Genomic DNA, 18,503 nt, shown 5'->3' with positions numbered 1-18,503 from the left:
TCGTCACATCATTGCTAACTGCTCATCGAAACTTAAAGATTTTTTAAGATTTAAACAATCTTCACGTTTAAAGGGTATTATAAACTTGCTACAGGAAATGTTTCAAATGCCACTTTTAACAAACACATAAACCATAAATGGTGTTTACTATATAACTTCTTGCTAACCAATGCTAACATATCGGAACTAGATGGACGGAGAAGAGTAAATCCTCCTACACGTTTGCAGCTCTTCTGTATCATGACTAACGTCTCACACATAACAGACAAGCAAAACCCTGACCGGATGATGTCCTAAACTAATAATGACCTACAGCAGGAGTGAGAACCCACTTTCTACTAAGGGCAGGTGAACTACAGGGAAAAGGTGAGGGAGGACACACACAGGTCAACAGTAGCTTAGTTGAGCTGGAAACTTGATTTGTTTTGGAAAGACAGAAGGATTCTACTGTTCGCTTGGCTTTTCCATTAAACTTCTGAGCAGCGTTCAATTCCACCTCATCTGATGGAGGGCGGGGGCGGGGTGAGAGGAGTGGCAGAGGAGACCAAGGAGGTGGAAAACACGGTGACACAATCTCACTTCCCCTGACCCAGAGCCAGAGCCAACCAAACACGCAACAGATGGAAAGAAAAACTTTAGTTCAGTAACAGATCCTACAACCATCTTTGGGGTCAGAGCTTGTGATACACACACCCCCTCAGAAGCCGATGAGCCCCAGCCCGCGGCTCTCAGGCCCCTTTCTCCTTAGGCAGCAGGTGCTTTCGTCTGAGTCTCTGGAGTTCCTGCCCCCGGGGATTCTGAGGCACCGGAGGGGGAGGCCGGCCAGGTCACGGAGCTGGGCCAGCAAGAAAGACAGCGGGGAGGTCTGCCCGGCATCGTCCCCCGACCCGGGATGCTGCTGAGGGGAGAAGCCTAACTGGAAACCAAAGGAGCCTTGCTATGGTGCCGTGATGCCTCGCTCTCCCTGCAGCAGAAGAGAAGGCAGCCTGCACTCCTGCTGGGCCCCACGTGGCTTCAGAGAGCGCCCAGGGCTCCAGGCGACCTCGTGTGGCCCAGGGCTAGTGCACGGCACAGGGTGGCTCCTCCAGATTTGAGGAGGCGGCCACATCCCTCCTCCCCAAGAGTGGTCCTCACAGGTGGGCGTGGGAGGGGTGCCCCGCAGGATGGCAGGATCCCAGAGAAACACAAGTCACACTGCAGAGGTAGAAGGCGGAGGAAACACGGGAAGGATGGGAATTTCCACCTTGGTTTTGTTCCCACTCCCATCACCCGGGAGAGCAAGGGACTTGGGAATGAGACACAGGCGACCAGCCTCGGAGGGGCAGCAAGAGTTCTCAGCCCCAGCGGGCAGGGCCTGGGCCGTACCAACATCGTTACTGCCGAGGGCTGGAGAGCTGGCTGAGCTCCCCCTCAGGTGTCAGAGGTGTCAGGCAGGTAGGGGGGTTCCCTCTGAACCGTACAGATGAAAAGCAAGGTGCGCCAAGGGGGCAGACAGACGGACGCCTACTTTCCAGAGCTTTGAGCAGAGCAACAAGCCGGCAGAGGAGACGGGTCAAGAGTCCAAACAGGACGGAGAAAGCCTCAACTCAAAGGGCACCTGACGGAGGACAGAAATCAGGTTGGAGGGACCAAGCTGGGTGAGGGGACAGGAAATCTGGGAGGGAGGGAGGAATGAAGTTTGGAGGCACCCCGGAAGACAGGGTGTTTTCCTGGGGGCTCTGGACCAGCCCATGGGTCATCAGGAGCAGGAAGCAGACAGGCCCCTCCACGTGCTCCCAGGACTGACCAAGGACCAGCACCATCGCTCCACTAAGCAGAGAAGCAGCAGGCGAACTTGACATAAAAACAGCTACTGGACTTCCCTGGTGGCGCAGTGGTTAAGAATCCACCTGCCAATGCAGGGGACAAGGGTTCCAGCCCTGGTCCAGGAAGATCCCACATGCCTCGGAGCAACAAAGCCCATGTGCCACAACTACTGAGCCCTCATGCTGCAACTACTGAAGCCTGCGAGCCTAGAGTCCACTCTCTACAAGAAAAGCCACCGCAATGAGAAGCCCGTGTACCGCAGTGAAGAGCAGCCCCCACTCGCTGCTACTAGATAAAGTCCGCATGCAGCAACAAAGACCCAACACAGGGCAAAGAAAAAAAAGCAAAAGCAAAACAGCTCCTGCACCTTCACTTCAACACCCAACAGTGAGACGACTTCAGATAGAAAATTTCTTTAAACCTCAATGGTAAAAACAATGACTGAAACAAGGTTTCTTAAAATTTTTCACTGATAATTCAAATATTCTCATTTACATTTGAGGAACTCAGCGAATCCTCCCTTTACCCAGTGTCACCATGGAAGATGACAGAGCAAGTCCCTGCTCTTAACCCTGGGGTGGGGGGGGGGGGGTAGGAGGGAGGATGAAAAGCTGAACAAAGACACCAACTCATGGCTCATCTTCCCGAAGCATCGACTGGACCCAAAGATTTACGGAGAAGCGTCAACTGGTAATTACTCTTAAACACTTGTCAAACCAAAAACCATTCTCCGCAGTACACTATTAGCTCCACAGAGGTTTTAGGATAATGTGAGAATTCAAAAACAGGCCGGGCTTATAACCCGACTCCCACCTCCACCCCCTAAAGAGGACACCTGCTTTCTTTCCTCCGCTGTTAGGAATACTTGGGTGGAAACTTTGGAAAACATACCATAAAATTAAACTTAGCTTTGCCACTTACACCCCAAAACTTTTTACAAATCATTTTTGATAGCTCTTCTCAACACACAGCTTCTCACTTTGTAACCATGCTCTTCACAAGCTCGAGGGGGCTCAGAAGCCCCTAACATCCCTGACCTGGAGCTGCCGGCCCCAGCTACCCAGTTCAGCCCATCTCACAAGCAAACTTACTAACGCCCGCTCACCTGCCTGAGGTGGCTCCCTTCCCTTTGCGAGATATCTGCTTCTAACAAGCTAAGGAAGCCAGACAGTCTAAGCACGTCATGCCGAAAATAAAGGCAAACGGTCTCCAAGAGAGACCCGGAGTGTTCCATGTGTACGGGGTGTGACAACTTTTTACAGCCAAGAGGACTTTTTCTGTCTTGGTTCTCACATATTCTCAACAGCTGAGGTTTCCAGATCAGTTACATGCTAAGACAAGACATGCTTCTGCCTGCAACTTTGGGATGCTCTAAAATCCTAAACAGTAAACTACCGATGAAAAATATTAACATTTTAACCAAAACTAGTCATGACCTGCAACCAACACTGAGGGGCTTCATCCAACAAATGCTGGACACTACCAACCTCCTAAGAATGTCACATGGCAAAGACAGTTATAAATGGAAAGAGACAGAAAGTAAAGACATTGCCTAAATATACTGAGCTAACTTCTCCAGCTCGAAAACTCTATTGTTAGACACACACCCCCCATCAGGTAAACATAAATGCTGTGGCCAACATTTCAAATACTCTTTCCAGGAACACAGTTTTCCTCCAAATTATTTGTATCAAGTTTAGAAATAACTTTCCTCCAAAACACCATATGGCTTTTCAAACAAGCTACCTAAATGCACAGTTCTCACATATACGGTGTAATTTCAAATAACGCAACTCCAGTCACTACAATATTTGTATTTCAGCTAAAAGTCAATTATTGACTGCTCACCACATTCACGTCCTCAGATTAGGCACTACAAAAACCACAGAAACTGGAGAAAATCTACATAATATTATTTAATACCTACAGAAAGTAACGCATAAGCAAGTACAGATCATTAAATAGTGCAGAGGAACAGTCGCACGGGGTTTGGAGGGGAGGACTCCTGCTAACAGTGAGCGCTGATGAGGTCCTGAATGAGGACACTGAGGCACTTGAGCTGAGGAAGCCCCCGTGTACTGAAAAACTGGCAACACAGAGGTCCAGGGGAGGGACAGGGTGTGTGGGTGTGCACCAAGCAGGCCAACAACTACAGCTTCACGAGCTCAGACCAACCGAACAGGCCAGCCTCAGCCAAAGAAAAGTTAGAGGAGATGTGCTTATATATCAGGGCGGGCAGGACGAAGATGTTTAACGTTCTGCTTAGGAGGCATTCGCTGAAACTATCAGATCCATTTTCACACACAGTGCCCTTGAAATCTAGCCTACACTTTATTTGCATTCTCAGTATCTCTAGGTAAATCTCAAGCATTGGCCCCAGTCGCGATACCACAAATTCCAAATCAATATGGTTTCTTCTGATTCTGGCAAAAGAAAGAAATAACGCCCTCTGATCCAATGAATGAGTCAATCATAAAAGTAGACAAACACCAAAGAAGAAAGCAAGCCACAGGTTGGGGGGCGTGGGGGGGATGGTACCCAAACTACTTAGAAATAAAAAATATGTGTTGACATTAAAAACCTGGGACTTCCCTGGTGGCGCAGCAGTGAAGAATCCGCCTGCCAATGCAGGGGACACGGGTTTGATCCCTGGGCCAGGAAGATCCCACATGCCGGGCAGAGCAACTAAGCCCGTGCACCACAAGTACTGAGCCCATGCACTGCAACTACTGAAGCCCACGCACCTAGAGCCCATGCTCCACAACAAGAGAAGCCACCATAATGAGAAGCCCACGCACTGCAATGAAGAATAGCCCTGGCTCGCCACAGGTTGAGAATGCCCGTGCACAGCAACAAAGACCCAACACAGCCTAGGAAGGAAATTAAAAACTCAATGGATGAATCAAATAGCTGATTAGACACAGCTCATTAGTGAACTAGAATTGAGATCCAAAGAAATACCCAGAATGCAAACAAAACAAAAACAAGGAGGTGGCAACAAGAGGGTAAGGACGGGGACATCTAATAAGTGCCTCCTTGGAATTCCAGAAGGAGAGTTTAGAGGTGCGGCAGGATCTGATAAGACAGCCAACGATCTTTTAGAACTGGCAAGGCACAGAGCCACGAGAGAAGCACAACATATACGAAGATTATTAATAAAAAGAAAGTCGCACAGAGATACACTATAACAAAACTAGAAAACACCAAAGTCAAAGAGAGGATCCCCAAGCCACCAGAGACAGAAGACAGACTGCCTCCAGACTGACAACGACCTCCTCAAGAATAACAGGGAAGCCAGAGGACAATGGAGTGATGGCTTCGAAATGCTGAATGAAAATAACCAAGTAATTGGTTTCATTTGGAATCAAGTCTATTTTTCAAAAATGAGGACAAAATAAAGACATTTCCAGGTAATCAAAAACCTACAGACTATTCCACCAAAAACCACTCACTAAAGAAATCTCTAAAGGATATGCTTAAGGAAAAAAAAAAAAAAAGTCCCAGAAGGAAGTTCTGAGATAGACTGATGATCAAAGACGCTGGTACAGGCACAGGTAAAGCTGTATGCACCCTGCCCGCATGGAACAAGGCGCTGCTCTGTGCGGGTTTCTCTGCAGGCACGATGATTAACACTGGAAAATAACAGCAAGCAAGTTCAGGGGTGATTCAGACTTAAAGGATTGAAAATCCTTGCACTGTCAGAAGTGGGGCTAAAATATTACCTTTTGGCTTTATATATGTGAAATTTCAAGAACAGCCACTTAAAGACTGGAATTAGTATGCAGCTTCCAAACCCAATTGGTGGGGTTTGAACACAGTTTCACTGCAGGCTCTGGCTGAAGCAGAGCTAAGCTGGTGCACGCACACCCGTCAAAGTTGTCAGTGAAGGGTAGTGAAGGTGAAGCCCAACTCTGCGCTCTAAAGGTCTCAAGAACGAGTTTAATACCTTTTGGGTCACAGATACCCCTGAGAAACAGAGGAAAGCTGCTGATCCTCACCGCCGGAAAACGCTCTTATTACTTGAACAAATTTTCACACCAAAGCAAAAGACCTTTCCCAGACTCCCCAGAGAGCATGGACCTCCCAGACCTTGAACAGCTTAAAAAATTGGAGAGAATTAAGTTCGTGTGGGAAACAGTGAAGTGAGACGTTCTCCCCATCCTAGAGTAAAAACCACGTATGCTGATGCGGGGCTATGTGTAAAAGGAACAGTCAGGCAGCATGTTTGGGGGAGGGGGGAACTGGAGGGAAGTCATTCCTTTAATTCACTCTTTCATTAAAGCATAATTCAACAATTATGCACCTATTGCAAAATCTGAACTGCGGAAAATAACAACCGTACTAAAATTCCTAGGCGCACCGATCTTACAACCTGGTGACCAAGTACACCATACGACAAAGACAGAAAACAGACATTTCAGAGACGGCCAAGTGTTTATAACGCTCCCTCCCTGGAATGACTCAGTTACCCCGGCAACAAAGAGCCTGTGAAGGGCTTGTCTGGTCCACCTGGAGCTCAACTTCTGCAAAGGTGCATCCCAACCCTCAGTGTTGTCGCAAACAGACTGGTGCAACCCAGAGGTTCCTAAACCCGCCCACATTCCAGGGAGGAGCTTTCTGAGGCGGAGGTTCTGTCTCCACCCAAGCACTGAAAACTATCCAAACACACTCATGGTCTGGACACCAGTATCTGTATTTTAACAGGACCCTCAATGATGCTGTGTACCCACAGATACACACAATATGAAAATGACTCCATAGTCACAAAAACTCGACTCGGACCAGCCTGGTGCAGCTCATATACTCAAAACTGAAGAAAGTATTTTCAATACACTGTGAAAATATGTTCACTACTTAAAGTCATGATAGAGCACGAGGAACCAATTAAATGATTCTTAGGTATCACAGCAAGGAGAGAAAAACTGACTCAAGTACACAGGAACTAGAAGCAAATTCAAAGGAAAAGCACAGGAGATGTCTCCACACTCCTGTTCAGGCAAATGCGTAAATATTCTCAGCAACTCACATTTAAGAGACTGCGCTAATTTTCAAAATACACACACATGACTCTACTGCCACACAATTCCAGCAGTCGAATAACTCTTCTCATTTCGGGGAATCGCAACCTTAAGAGGCAGCTAACCACATGCTGCAGATGCTGGCTCGTCTTAACCAACATTCACGGAGAGTCTGAGCTTTGTGACCACCATCTGAACCACACGTGCACATCTGATGTACAACTGTGCGCTCAGTCTGTGTACAAGGGTGAGTCAAAAATCATCCGCACTCTGCCTGTAGAATTTACAGAAGTTTTACTATAACCGGAGTGCAGATAATTTTTGACTCACCCTCTTAAAACTCTGCGGAGCACAGGAGAGAGGCACAACCTCACCCCAGAGGAGAAAGACTCGAAAGACTTACTTTCCCCAAATCCTGATCATCCTTCCAAACCAATCAACCCTAGGGCACATTTTATAAGCCAGGTACCACTCCAACCACAAAAGCTTACTTCCGTTTTTGATTGCCTGAAACATGCTTGTGTGGGATAAACATTGTCTCCGAAGGCCAAGACTAGATCACGGAGAGCTTGCTGAAATTTAAATTAGCTATTACAGTAGTTCTCAGGGGGGAAAAACCCACACCCGCTGTGAAAGAGGAATGATTAAGATAAACAAGTCGAGTAGATTAGAGTATTAGACTCGCGACTCAAACCACATGAACTAAATCTTAGGGTAGTTATTTGACCACTAGAAAAACTACAATCCTCATCTTTTTCTCCTTTGGTGATATAATCAATTTACTTGACACTTTAAAATCAAAAGAAAAAAAGGCTTGGTTTCAGGGTTTAAGTGCTGGATGGTTTTTCGTTGGCTTTTCCCCCCTTTAAGGATGGAAGATAAAGATGCTTCGAAGAGTAACGTAGAAGGGTGATGTGTTTCATCAACTCTAAACTGCTTTGACATGCTCAGGTAGCTCAGGCTTCACAACTCTTTCAAGCAGTGATCACCATTCCCATTTTACAGGTGAGGAGGTTCAGGAGTGACAGTTACTTCCCAGTGTAGAAGGGAGGAGTGGAACCCACACTTCTGGCTCTAAGTCTAGAGCTGGGAGGGGAGCTACTGAGAGGAGACCTTTAACTACTCCACATCCCACCCTCCTTATGTCCCAACCCCAGCAGAAAACTCAGCTCAGAACAGCTCATCCTCTAAAGCAGAGGTTAGCAAACTAAGACCGGCAAGACAAATCCAGCCCACTGCCTGTTTTTGCAGAATCCATGGGCTAAGACTGTTTTTCACATTTTTAAGTGATTTTCCTTTTTAAAAAAGGAAGGCTAGTTCACGATATGTAAAAGTTACACAAAATTCGAATTGTACTGTCCACAAGCAGTTTCACTGGAGCGCGGTGCTGGCTCCTGCAGGCGTGGCCTATTGTTGCTTCTGGGCCACCACGGCAGAGCTGAGCAGTGGCGACGGAGTGCGTGGCCCGCAAGGCCTCAAGTGTTAATAACGATCTGGTCCTTTACATAAAGTTCATGAACGCCCTGGTCTAAAGGATGCTTGTCTTCTTGTGAAGACTAGAAAGTTGGTAGCATGGGTGAATTAAAACAACCTGTCTTCCCTGATCCCAGCTGCCGGAGATGCGGGCAGTAAATCGATTCCATCCTTCAGCTAAGGGTACCTCTTGCAGTTTTGGGAGCCTGATGCCGCATCCCGTCTTCACTGGGCTCTGTTTTCTTACTTTTAACTCACAAGGCACAATTACAGTAACCACCTAAATATCTACTAAGGACCTAGCACTACACATCAGGAATCATGCTAAACGTCCGAGATCTTTCTTTTTGGGTGAGAAAACAAAGGCTTAGCAATTGGGTAACTCGCCAAAGTTCACGGGGCTACAGCAGACACGTGCTCCTCACATACCAAGTTACTTCAAAAAGCAAGACTTTGAATTTCCTCCTCTGTCAACTATATCCCATTGGAATTGTGGAGCTGGAGGCCAAACATGAAACTTCTACTTTGATTTGGGCAGAACTGGACAAAACCAGGCAACTCATGCCCCAGGACCTGGCTACTAACATACCTTAGTACCCCCTCCTTCCCCTGACAAGCAGCCAGCCAGTCACAGTGTTTACCTAGAACTACTATCATTTCTGCCTCACAAATAACACTGCCTTGACTAAAACAGTACAATTCTGAACCTTTAGAAACAAAGCCAGGCCCCTGCGAGGCATATTAGATCAGTTAAAACACAAGAACAACCATCACCTCTGAGTGCTCTCTCTGCGAACCGTGGGTAGGCTGTACATGTTTTTTTCATTTAGACTTGACAGCTCTATGAGGTAAGCTTTAATCCCAATTTTACAGATGAGGACACTGAGCTTTCAAGGTTAATCTGCTCAAGGTGACATGGTTGGATTTCAATAACTAGGCTTTCTGACTCCAAATCCAGGCTCTCAATTGCCAAGCAGAACTTTCAAATATCAAGTTGCAACCCTAATATAGTCACAGTGTTGCCTACAAGTAAAGAAGTGAGAAAATTCACTTTGAAAGATACTGGCCATGTTGTTTAGTGTCACCTCAACTACGCTCCTATAACACTTTTTTCCCAAAACTAAAACTCAGACAGAAGAGTTCAACTGTGCAGGTGTGTCACTTCTCTGTAATGCGCTTAGTTCTTCCAACAGATGCTCTTTGAGAGCACAAACCATTCCCATCCCTCATCCCTCCCTAGCTCCCTACAGAACCTCCGCAGGGTAGGCATTCCATAACATGCCGAATGAACACAAACTGTGCAAAATGTGACTTGTACATGAATTCTGCCACGAGAGTGGAAAACATGAAGATACAGAATAAGCAAAGAACTAAGTTTAGTTCGTAATGCACTAGTGGTAAAAGTGCTGTCTTCAACATAATTTTCTACACGCGAGATACAACTTACGTATAAGGTGCTACCCTCACGCAAACACGAACGCAATGAGTTCACGGATTACGTATGTATAACCACAAAAACGAAAGGAGGGTGAGTACTCAAGCCTCAGCTCTCCGAGAGAGCGTCTGGTTTCCACAGTCTGGTGCAGACACCAGATCCCGCACGGCCTCACGCTGCGTACTCTCCCAGCTTCGCGCGCCTTAGCCTCTGTCTGCTTCTGGGCTTTTCCCAAGCACGACCCTTTCCTTCCTAGACGGGAGGCTTCTTGGGCACAGGGAGGGTTTTTTTCCCGTTAGTACCCAAACGACCCAGGGCACAGCTAAGGTGTGAAGTGGGCGAAGAGAAGGCAACGTCCTCGGCGCCGGCGGAGGCACGCGGACCGCGCAGGACACACCGTGTAGCGGACGCAACCATCTTACCGGCGGCTCCACAGAGGCGGCCTCCTCCGGGGAACGTTGGCAAACACTTGCTTTTAAAACAGCAACAAGAAGTTGCTAGAAGGCGGTCCCTGCGGGCAACACAGCTCCACCCGCGGCAAGGGCGGTAACACGCCCACAGGAGAAGACCCCTCGGGGGGCGCACCTGGTCCTCATCGAGGGCTCCCAGGGCGACGGGGCTCTACCCGGCACCGACGCCCCCTTCGGTCCCTAAACTCCCGGGTCCCTAAACGCCTCCAAGAAGCGAGTCCGGAGAGGACGCAGGCGTCTCCCGCCTCTCGGGGGACGCAGTCACAAGCACGCACACGCAGCGGAAGGACCACACACCCGAGAGAGCAGGCCCCCCCCATCCCCATCCCCTCCGACTCCGCGCCGCGTCCAGAAGTTACATCGAGGCGCACGGGACGTGCCAGAGGATGCACACCGACAGCCGCGCAACTTGGCGCCGGCGGACCCGAGCTCCGAGGGGGCCCCTTCCCACTCGCGCCGCCGCGGCGCAGAGGCGTGACGGGCCCCGGCGTGAAGTTTAAATTTCCTGGCCCCGGCCGCAGCGCCCAGCGGGTCAGAGCACGCGGTCCGCGCCCCGCTGCCCCGGGCGAGCCCGCGCGGCGCTCGGGCCGGCGGACGGCCGCGCTCTCCCCCTCGCCCGCCGCCCCCCCACCCCCCCCCGGAGGCGGACCCTGCCCACGGCGCGGCGCCGGACGGCCGGGGAGGCACCCCCGCGCCGCGGGCACCCCGACCCCGTCCGCGCGAGCCGCTGCCCCGCGGCCAGGACCCCCCGGCCCCGCAGCTGGGGCGCCGGGCCCGGGCGCGCGCGCTTCCGTCCAGCAAACTGCGGCGGGGGGGAGGGGGTGGGGGGGGCGGCGGCGGCGGCGGCGGGCCGTCGGGCGGGGCGGGGGCCGGGCCGGGGGGAGGGGAGCTACCTCGTACAGCTCCTCGGAGGCCATGGCGGGCGGCGGGGCGCGGGGCGCGGGCGCGGGCGCGGGCAGGGCCGGCGGCCCACACTTTGTTTCAGTTGGGTCCCTGCGTGGCCTGCGCTTCCTGCTCCGCTCGGCCCGGGCGCCGGGCGGGCGCGGACCGCCGCTCCCTCCCGCCGGGGCGGGCCGCCGGCCGGGCTGCGCGCAGGGGCAGCTGCGCCACGCGCCCCGGGCGCCGCGCTCACCGCCCGGCGGGCCGGCTCGGGCTCGGGCTCGGCTCGGGCTCAGCGCGCCGCCGCGGGGCCGGGCCGGGCTGGGCGGGCGCGGCGGCGCGCTGGCTCCGCGGCTCCCCCTCTCCGCCGGAGTGCGAGGAGCTTCCTACTTGCGGCCGACAGACCTGCCCCGGCGACTGAGCATGCCCAGTGCGGCCGCCCGGCCCGGCCGAGCCGCGCGCCCGCGCTCCGGGTTTTCGGGCCGCCCGCGCGGGGGGCGGGGCGGGGCGGGGAGCGGCGGGGAGCCGGCCGGCAGGAAGGGGAGGAGCCCGCGGCGGGGGCGGGGCGGGGCCGCGGCCGGGGGCGGGGCGGGGGCGGGGCCCGGCTCGTCCCGGCGCCCTGCGGAGGCCGGGCCCTGCCGGGCCGGGCCGCGCGGTACCGCCGCCCGCGCGCCCGCCTCGACGTAGGGGCCGGGCCCGGGGCGGCCGGGCGGAGGGCGGTGGCGCGGCGAAGGGGCGGGCCCGACGCGGGGCCGGGGGTGGGGGAGCCGCGGGGAAGCGCCGGCCCGCGGCCGCAGCCCGCCGCCCCGACGGCAGCGCGGCGCGGCCTCCCTCCGGAGCGCGCGGAGCCCCCGCCCCCGCCGCGTCGCCCGTCCGGGCCGGGCCAGCCCGCGGAGAGCCGGCGGCGTGGCCAGGGGGCGCCCCCGCCCCACCACGTGCCCGCCAGTCCCCCCCCCAACCCCCTCGCGGCCGCCGCCAAGACCCGGAGCCGGAGCGCGCGCCCGCGTGGGGCCCGGCGCGCCCGGCACGCGCGCTCGGCGGCAGCCCGGGGGTGGGGGCCGGGGCGGGAGCCCGGCGCAGTCGAGGGCGGCGCGAGGGCGCGGCCGCCTCCGCCCGGGCCGCAGCTTCCCCCACGCCGGGCCTCCCTGTTCCTCTCGGAGCGTCCGCCTCCTCCGAAGGGGAGCGGGGAGGAGGGGCCGGAATCCGGCCTCCGGGGAGGTCCGGGTTCCAATGGAACGAAGCTGTCAGTGGTGGTTCTCCTTGGGGGGAACGGCGTGGGCAGCGAGGCGACCGGCCCTCGCGGGACCACAGCGACGGGCAGCCCCTTCCAACACTTGGCAGGGGAGGGGGCAAAGTGGGGCCGGCCCGCACGGCTCGCTCCCAGGGCACACCTGCCGGGACGCTGGACGTCTCCGCATCGGCGCGGAACGAGGAAGGGGCTGCCTGGCCCGACTGCCCCAAGCAGCCGGCAGCTCCCAGCCTTGTCGCGAACAGAGCGGAACTTCTCCGCGGGGCACTGCAGAGACCCTGTCTCACGCTGGCCCCCGCCCTGCGCCCGGAAGCCCCCACCAAAGCCTCGCTCCTCCCAGTGCATCCTCCCCGGCCGCCCCGCTCCTGGTGCTCTGTCGGTCTGGCTCCGGTTCCCGGCCGACCCCCTGGAGAGCAGGCTCCTCCCACCAGTTCTCTTCCTAGAACCCAATTCGGTGGTGCCCCGTACACCGACCCCGCTGAGCTTCCCGCCCTCCCCACGCCCACGAGCAAGCGCAACGCTTGCCCTGAAGTCACTTCAAGTCGAATCGCCATTGCCTTCACGCCAGCGCTGCCGGCTGCAATTCCCTCTGCCTGGAGTGCCCCCTTTCTACCCTAAACTCCTGCTCCGACGTCACCCAAGAACAAAGCCTTCTGACTTCCAGGGCAAAATTAGTCACTCCCTCCCCAGCCACTCGGGCGTCTTCCATGGCGGCGCTTTCCTCGGTGCGCTCAGTTCTGTCCGCTCTTCCCTGCGCCCCCCATTTCTAGACGATGACCTTCTCCCAGACCTCATCTTTAAATGTTAGCCCCCCCGTCCCCCACACCATTCCCTACCTACAAAATAAGTTTTTATTCACTGAATTGGAATTCCAGTGTCTACAGCAAAAGCCCCTGACACCTGATACACTTCCGAGTCCCATTACCAGATGCTTCGGCAGCAGAATCACAAGTTAAAGCCTCCTTAACCTGTCCAGGCGCTCTCCCTCCTGCAAACACCAGCGCCGCTTTCTTTCCACTTAACACATCATTCACTGCATCCGCTTATCGTCTCTGGCACGCAAATTCATCAGCCTAAACTGTAAGCTCCTTGAAGGCAAGGACTAGAACTTTGTATCCTCCAAGTCTCAAAGCAATGGTCGCTCAGTCCTGCAAGTGCCCACAGGGTTGCAAGAGGTGGTTCAAAGTCACACAAGCACAATAAAACGAGTAAGAAAGAAGGAATCCTCAGTATAAAATGAACAGGCACATCTCACCTAGAAACCTATATACAATCGTAGACCTATATAAAGTCCCCACTGTTACCAAGAGGAGGGGAGGAAGACAGGAGAGGGTAAAGTCCACAGCAGCCATACACAGACAGCTAGTACACTGGATATACACATACAGTCCTCACGTTAGGAGACTTCTGTCATTGTGGAAAAAAAGGGAGGGGGCATTACAGCGTAAAAAAAAAAGGTAACTCCAAAAAGTCAAGGTACTTTAATCCTGATGACCTGAGTTATTCATGCTGCTGTGATTAGCTGTCAACAATAGGAGTAACTGCTGGGTAGACGTCGCCTGCGTAACAAAGCAGGAGTAAGCCATTCTCCTAAGCTCAGCGCTACCTCTCTCCTCCAATGATTAGTCCGTTTCCATCTTAATTAAGAACAAGGCAGAGGAGACCTGTACTAAAGTACCAGTGACTGAGAAATTGAGGTCAGCTGTCCACTGTGTTCCTCTCATCCCCTCTCCACCTAAAACACCCACTGGTTTATTTAATGCTGTTTTGCTCATGTATATATTTCACCTCATTAGTTCAATTTGCCTTACTTTTTTAAGCAAGTTCTACTCTCTGCCTTCACTTTTTAAATATAAACAACGTTTTATCTGTGCTCATAACAGAAGCAAATATGTCCAAGATCGTGTAATGGCTTTGAATGTATACCACCTTTTATGAAATAGTGAAGTTTTGCAGCAGTTACCATGACCACGTGTGTGGGTGCTGTGGCAGAACTTCCTCGGTGAATTGAGAATAAAAGTGCAATCACATCCTCTAAATACATCAAGGAGGATATTTGCATTGTACCAAAAACACATGAGACACAATAGTTTGTACCAGTAAAACAGACAAATCTTAAAGATGATAGAAATGGTCAAGAAGCAAGATGATGGACACACACCATGAAATACACATCTACCAGTTAGTTCTAAGCTTCAATTCTTACCTGATGCGAGTCAGCGGTGGAGACCAACATACACCAGTTACTCCTTTTCCAGATTCATCCCAACGATTGGTATTCAACACTCAAGATAAGATTCTTCAGATCAGGAGTTAAAGTCATTCCACACCTCGGCAGAACAATGACTAATATCTTAAATTAGAGGTTCTTTCCTTTACCCTCAACAGCCCATCCAATCACTTCTTCAATGCTCCCAAGAATCTGCATTTCATCTACATTTGAATCCCAAGGCTCCCGAAAGGTGTGGGGGATGGGACTGGAAAGACAAAAGAAACCAAAACCTAGCAACTCCTGCTCTGAGTCAAAGGCATTTTGAGGTTGGGTGGCTGTAGAAAAGGGCTGATACAGATCCCCTTCATCAATCTGGTGCCCCAAAAGCACAGTCTCTCTAGGCTGCCTCCCCCAAAACCTAAAATTTAACTGTAATTTTTATCAAGAAGTGACCCAAGTTTGTTTTTTCGTGCACACTGAGGCCAAAGAGACGTCAGATCCATTCTTGTTATTGAGTATTCACTCCATACTGGGGGAAATTCCTATCTCAATCACCTCACCAAAAGAAAGTAAGAAAATTTCAGGCCTGACAAAGCAAAAGAGAGAAACACAGAAAACCAATCATGAAATGAATTCAGGTGCGAGGCCTTGCTCTGAATCTGGAAGCCAGGTCTTCCTTCCCTGAAAGCTTGAATCAGATGCCAGTGCCCCCAACAACCTCTGATTCCTCATTTCAGCTGCTGCTTCCTTCCCAGGGCAAGTCGTCAATTTCTGCCTTTCATCCGGCAACCTCTCCCTGCCTGCGTCTATCATGCTCCCAGGTAGTATTCCCTCTTTTGTGTGGAAGCAAGTACCTTACCCAGCTGCCACACTGCTGTTTCCTGGCCAAACACCATGACGGTGTAACCTCTTTGCTCTAGAGACAGCAATTCTGAGACTTCTTCACATTTGATTTCACCAATTTCCTCTTAGGCTGAGGTTCCACCATTGCCCAAACGTCATCAATTTACAGTTGAGGGTTATTTTCTTTCTCAACGCGATTTAGTATTTCACTGCAATTCCTTGTCTTCTTTAGCTAATGCTGATTCTACCAGAAGAGTCCTTGTATTACGTCTTCGTTGTACCTTCCTTGGATGGAGCCAACTGGTCAAGACTAATGAAATTTTTCATTTGTAACTTTATACGTGGTTCCACCTTCTGGAAGGAGAAAATAACCAAAATCCATAGAGTCAACAGCCTCGAGACACGGCTATGACATTCGGTTGACTTTACGTCAGGGCAGTAACTCAGTCATTTTGGATTCCTGAAAAAACATCACATATAAATGTGCCTTGAATTACTGTGATGGGTTGTTACCTTTGTCTCTCAAGAGAGACCATCCCAGGAACCTCGTTACCTTCTAGCCTCTTCTAGAGAGGAAGAGATTGTCAAGAGAGCAGGTGGGCAGGAGATGATTCCAGATAGTCTGACTGGTAACGCCAGGCGCCCCGGAAGCAGTGGAACCCAGAATATACCCAGGAGCAGAGCAGGTGGGGGTTGAAATCTAAAGCAAAGAGTAAATGAATATGAGAATAAAGCTTGGGCCACACCAGCATATGGAAACATACTGGGGCTTGATTTTTTTCAATCACTACTATTGCCCAGGGCAGAGGGTCTCAAATTGTGGTCCCCAGACCAGTGGCAACAGATCCACCTTGCAACTCGTAGGAAGTACAAATTCTCTACCACCACCCACCTGCTGGCATCCAACAATCTGTTTAGCAAGGTCTCCAGGTGATTCTGACACAGGCTGAAGTTTGAGAAGCACTGGTTTAGAACAGTTTTATTTATTTCTTTGTGATGGTGATGGTTGTTTTGTTTTGTTTTTAATGAAGCTACAGATTTCAAACCAGTGTAGATCTTTAGATTATTTTAGTAAATCTTGATTAGCATTTTTTAAGTGAGAAAGGATGGAATGGATAGAATGGAATGGACTTGGAAAAAGAATCAGTGTGCATCCACCACACCACTAGGGTGGACTACTACGTCCATTAAAGACACACATATTTTTCAATATATAGATGTGTATGTATGTGTATACACACACACACACATATATATACACATGCATATATATATACACACACATTTATACATACACACACACACAAGCAAATATATATTATTATACACTAGGTCATAATGTAAAAGACATTTCTTACATTTGGATTGAGACCAAAAAATTTGAAAAAAATTTGGTAGAAGGGTAACAACCCCCTGCAAAGTTGGATTGCTAATGACCCATGAATGGTATTGCCAAAGTGCTCTAAACCATTTTCTTAAATGACTAAATGATCCCTTTTTTGCAGTACAAATTATTTCTCCATAAATGCTACAAAGGTGTTCAAATCAGGTTCCTTTCTGAATTATCACATATTCTAGAGTAATATATTTTGAACTAATGAGGATTTATAGTATATATTTTAGGCCTTTTCTTTCCAAAGAATATCCCTAACAGACTGTGCAAAGTGAAATGCAGTTTAATTTGGTAAAAAGAAACATTAAAAAAATAAACACAAACAAAAAAGCACTTGCCCTGTGCCAGGAACTGCTATAAGCACTTTACAAATATTAACCTCTTTAATTCAACAGCCCTAATAAAAATTACAGTGAACATTTACAAAGAACCCTCAGTAAGCACACCTACCCATACACCACCTTTCAGAAAAGGCACAATCATTGTCCCCATTCCTAGTAAGGGGGGACGCTAAAATTTACACTCAGGTCCAGGTAACTCTACCGTCTGAGCTCTGAACCATTAAGTTATAGTCCTTCATTCAGTCAATAAATATTTATTGACCACTTATTGTGTGCCAGGCTCCTTGCTAATCAATGTATGTACAACCATCCCCATCCCTGCTCTCAGGCAGCTCACAATCTACTGCGATAGATAGGCAGGAAATTGGCAGGGGAAACGTCGTAGTTATAAATCAAGGAAAATTGCACAAGCTGTGGGCACATGTGACCTGGCTGTGTGTCTGATCTGCTGCTTCCCCAAAGACAGTGTCCCTCATCTCACGGACACTCTAGACACATTCGGGCACCAGCAGAGCAGGGTCATTGAAAATTATTTTCAAATAATTCGATACGCAAAAAAAAAAAGCATCAAAGTAGACATCCTGGGAGAAATCAACATTTTCACTTCCATGCAATTGCTTTATAGTTTAGTATTTAAAAATGAAATATTAGACATTCTAAATGACATTAAGAATAATAAAACAAAAGCCTGTGTACCCATTCCCCAGCTTAAGAATATTTCCATATTCTAGCCAATACTTGAAGATGTTGGAATTATATATGGAAGGCGGGAAGTATACCATAGTATTTAGGGCTTGTTTAGTTGTCTTTATAAAAATTTTTATAATGAATTTAGATTTACAGAAAAATCACAAAGATAATATAGAGATTCCCATATACCCTCACGGCATTTCCCCTAGTATTAGTACGTCACATTAGTGTGGTGCACTTGTCACAATTACTGAGCCAACATTGATTCATTAAAATTAACTAAAGTCTTTATTTCAGTTTCCTTAGTGTTCACCTACTGTCCATTTTCTGTTCCCGGATCTGCTCAGGACACTGCATCCCATGTAGTGACTGTATCCCCTTAGGCCCCTCTCGGCTGTGACAGTTTCTCAGATTTTCCTTGTCTTTGATGATCTTGGCGGTTTTTAAGAGTCTTGGTTGGGTATTTTGTAGAATGTCCCTCAAATGGAATTTGTCTGATGTTTTTCTCACAATTAGACTGGGGTCACGTGTTTTGGACACGAAGACCACAGAGGTAAGATGCTTTTCTCATCTCATCAAAGGTACAGACTATCCACTGCTGATGTTGACCTTGATCCGTGGCTAACGTAGTGCTTGGCAGGCTTCTCCACGAAAGTTACTCCCCCCACACCACCCTTTCTGTTCTAGAATGTTT

At 50.3% G+C, this 18,503-nt stretch overlaps 1 protein-coding gene across 1 annotated transcript in view; it reads right to left on the bottom strand.

Annotated features, from left to right (window-relative positions):
- The window catches only part of CDYL (chromodomain Y like), a 131,945-nt gene extending 120,485 nt beyond the window's left edge, over window positions 1-11,460 (bottom strand). Inside the window, exon 1 of the mRNA XM_057699145.1 lies at window positions 11,096-11,460. Within this exon, the coding sequence (XP_057555128.1) occupies window positions 11,096-11,119 (24 nt within the window). The 5' untranslated portion in view covers window positions 11,120-11,460. The remainder of the gene's footprint in view (window positions 1-11,095) is intronic.
- Between the last annotated feature and the right edge of the window lie 7,043 nt (window positions 11,461-18,503).

The sequence above is a fragment of the Hippopotamus amphibius genome, chromosome 11 (assembly GCF_030028045.1).
Source record: "Hippopotamus amphibius kiboko isolate mHipAmp2 chromosome 11, mHipAmp2.hap2, whole genome shotgun sequence".
NCBI lineage: Eukaryota > Metazoa > Chordata > Mammalia > Artiodactyla > Hippopotamidae > Hippopotamus > Hippopotamus amphibius.
The sequence above is the reverse complement of the archived record's forward strand: the minus strand, read 5'-3'. Positions and strand labels throughout refer to the sequence as shown.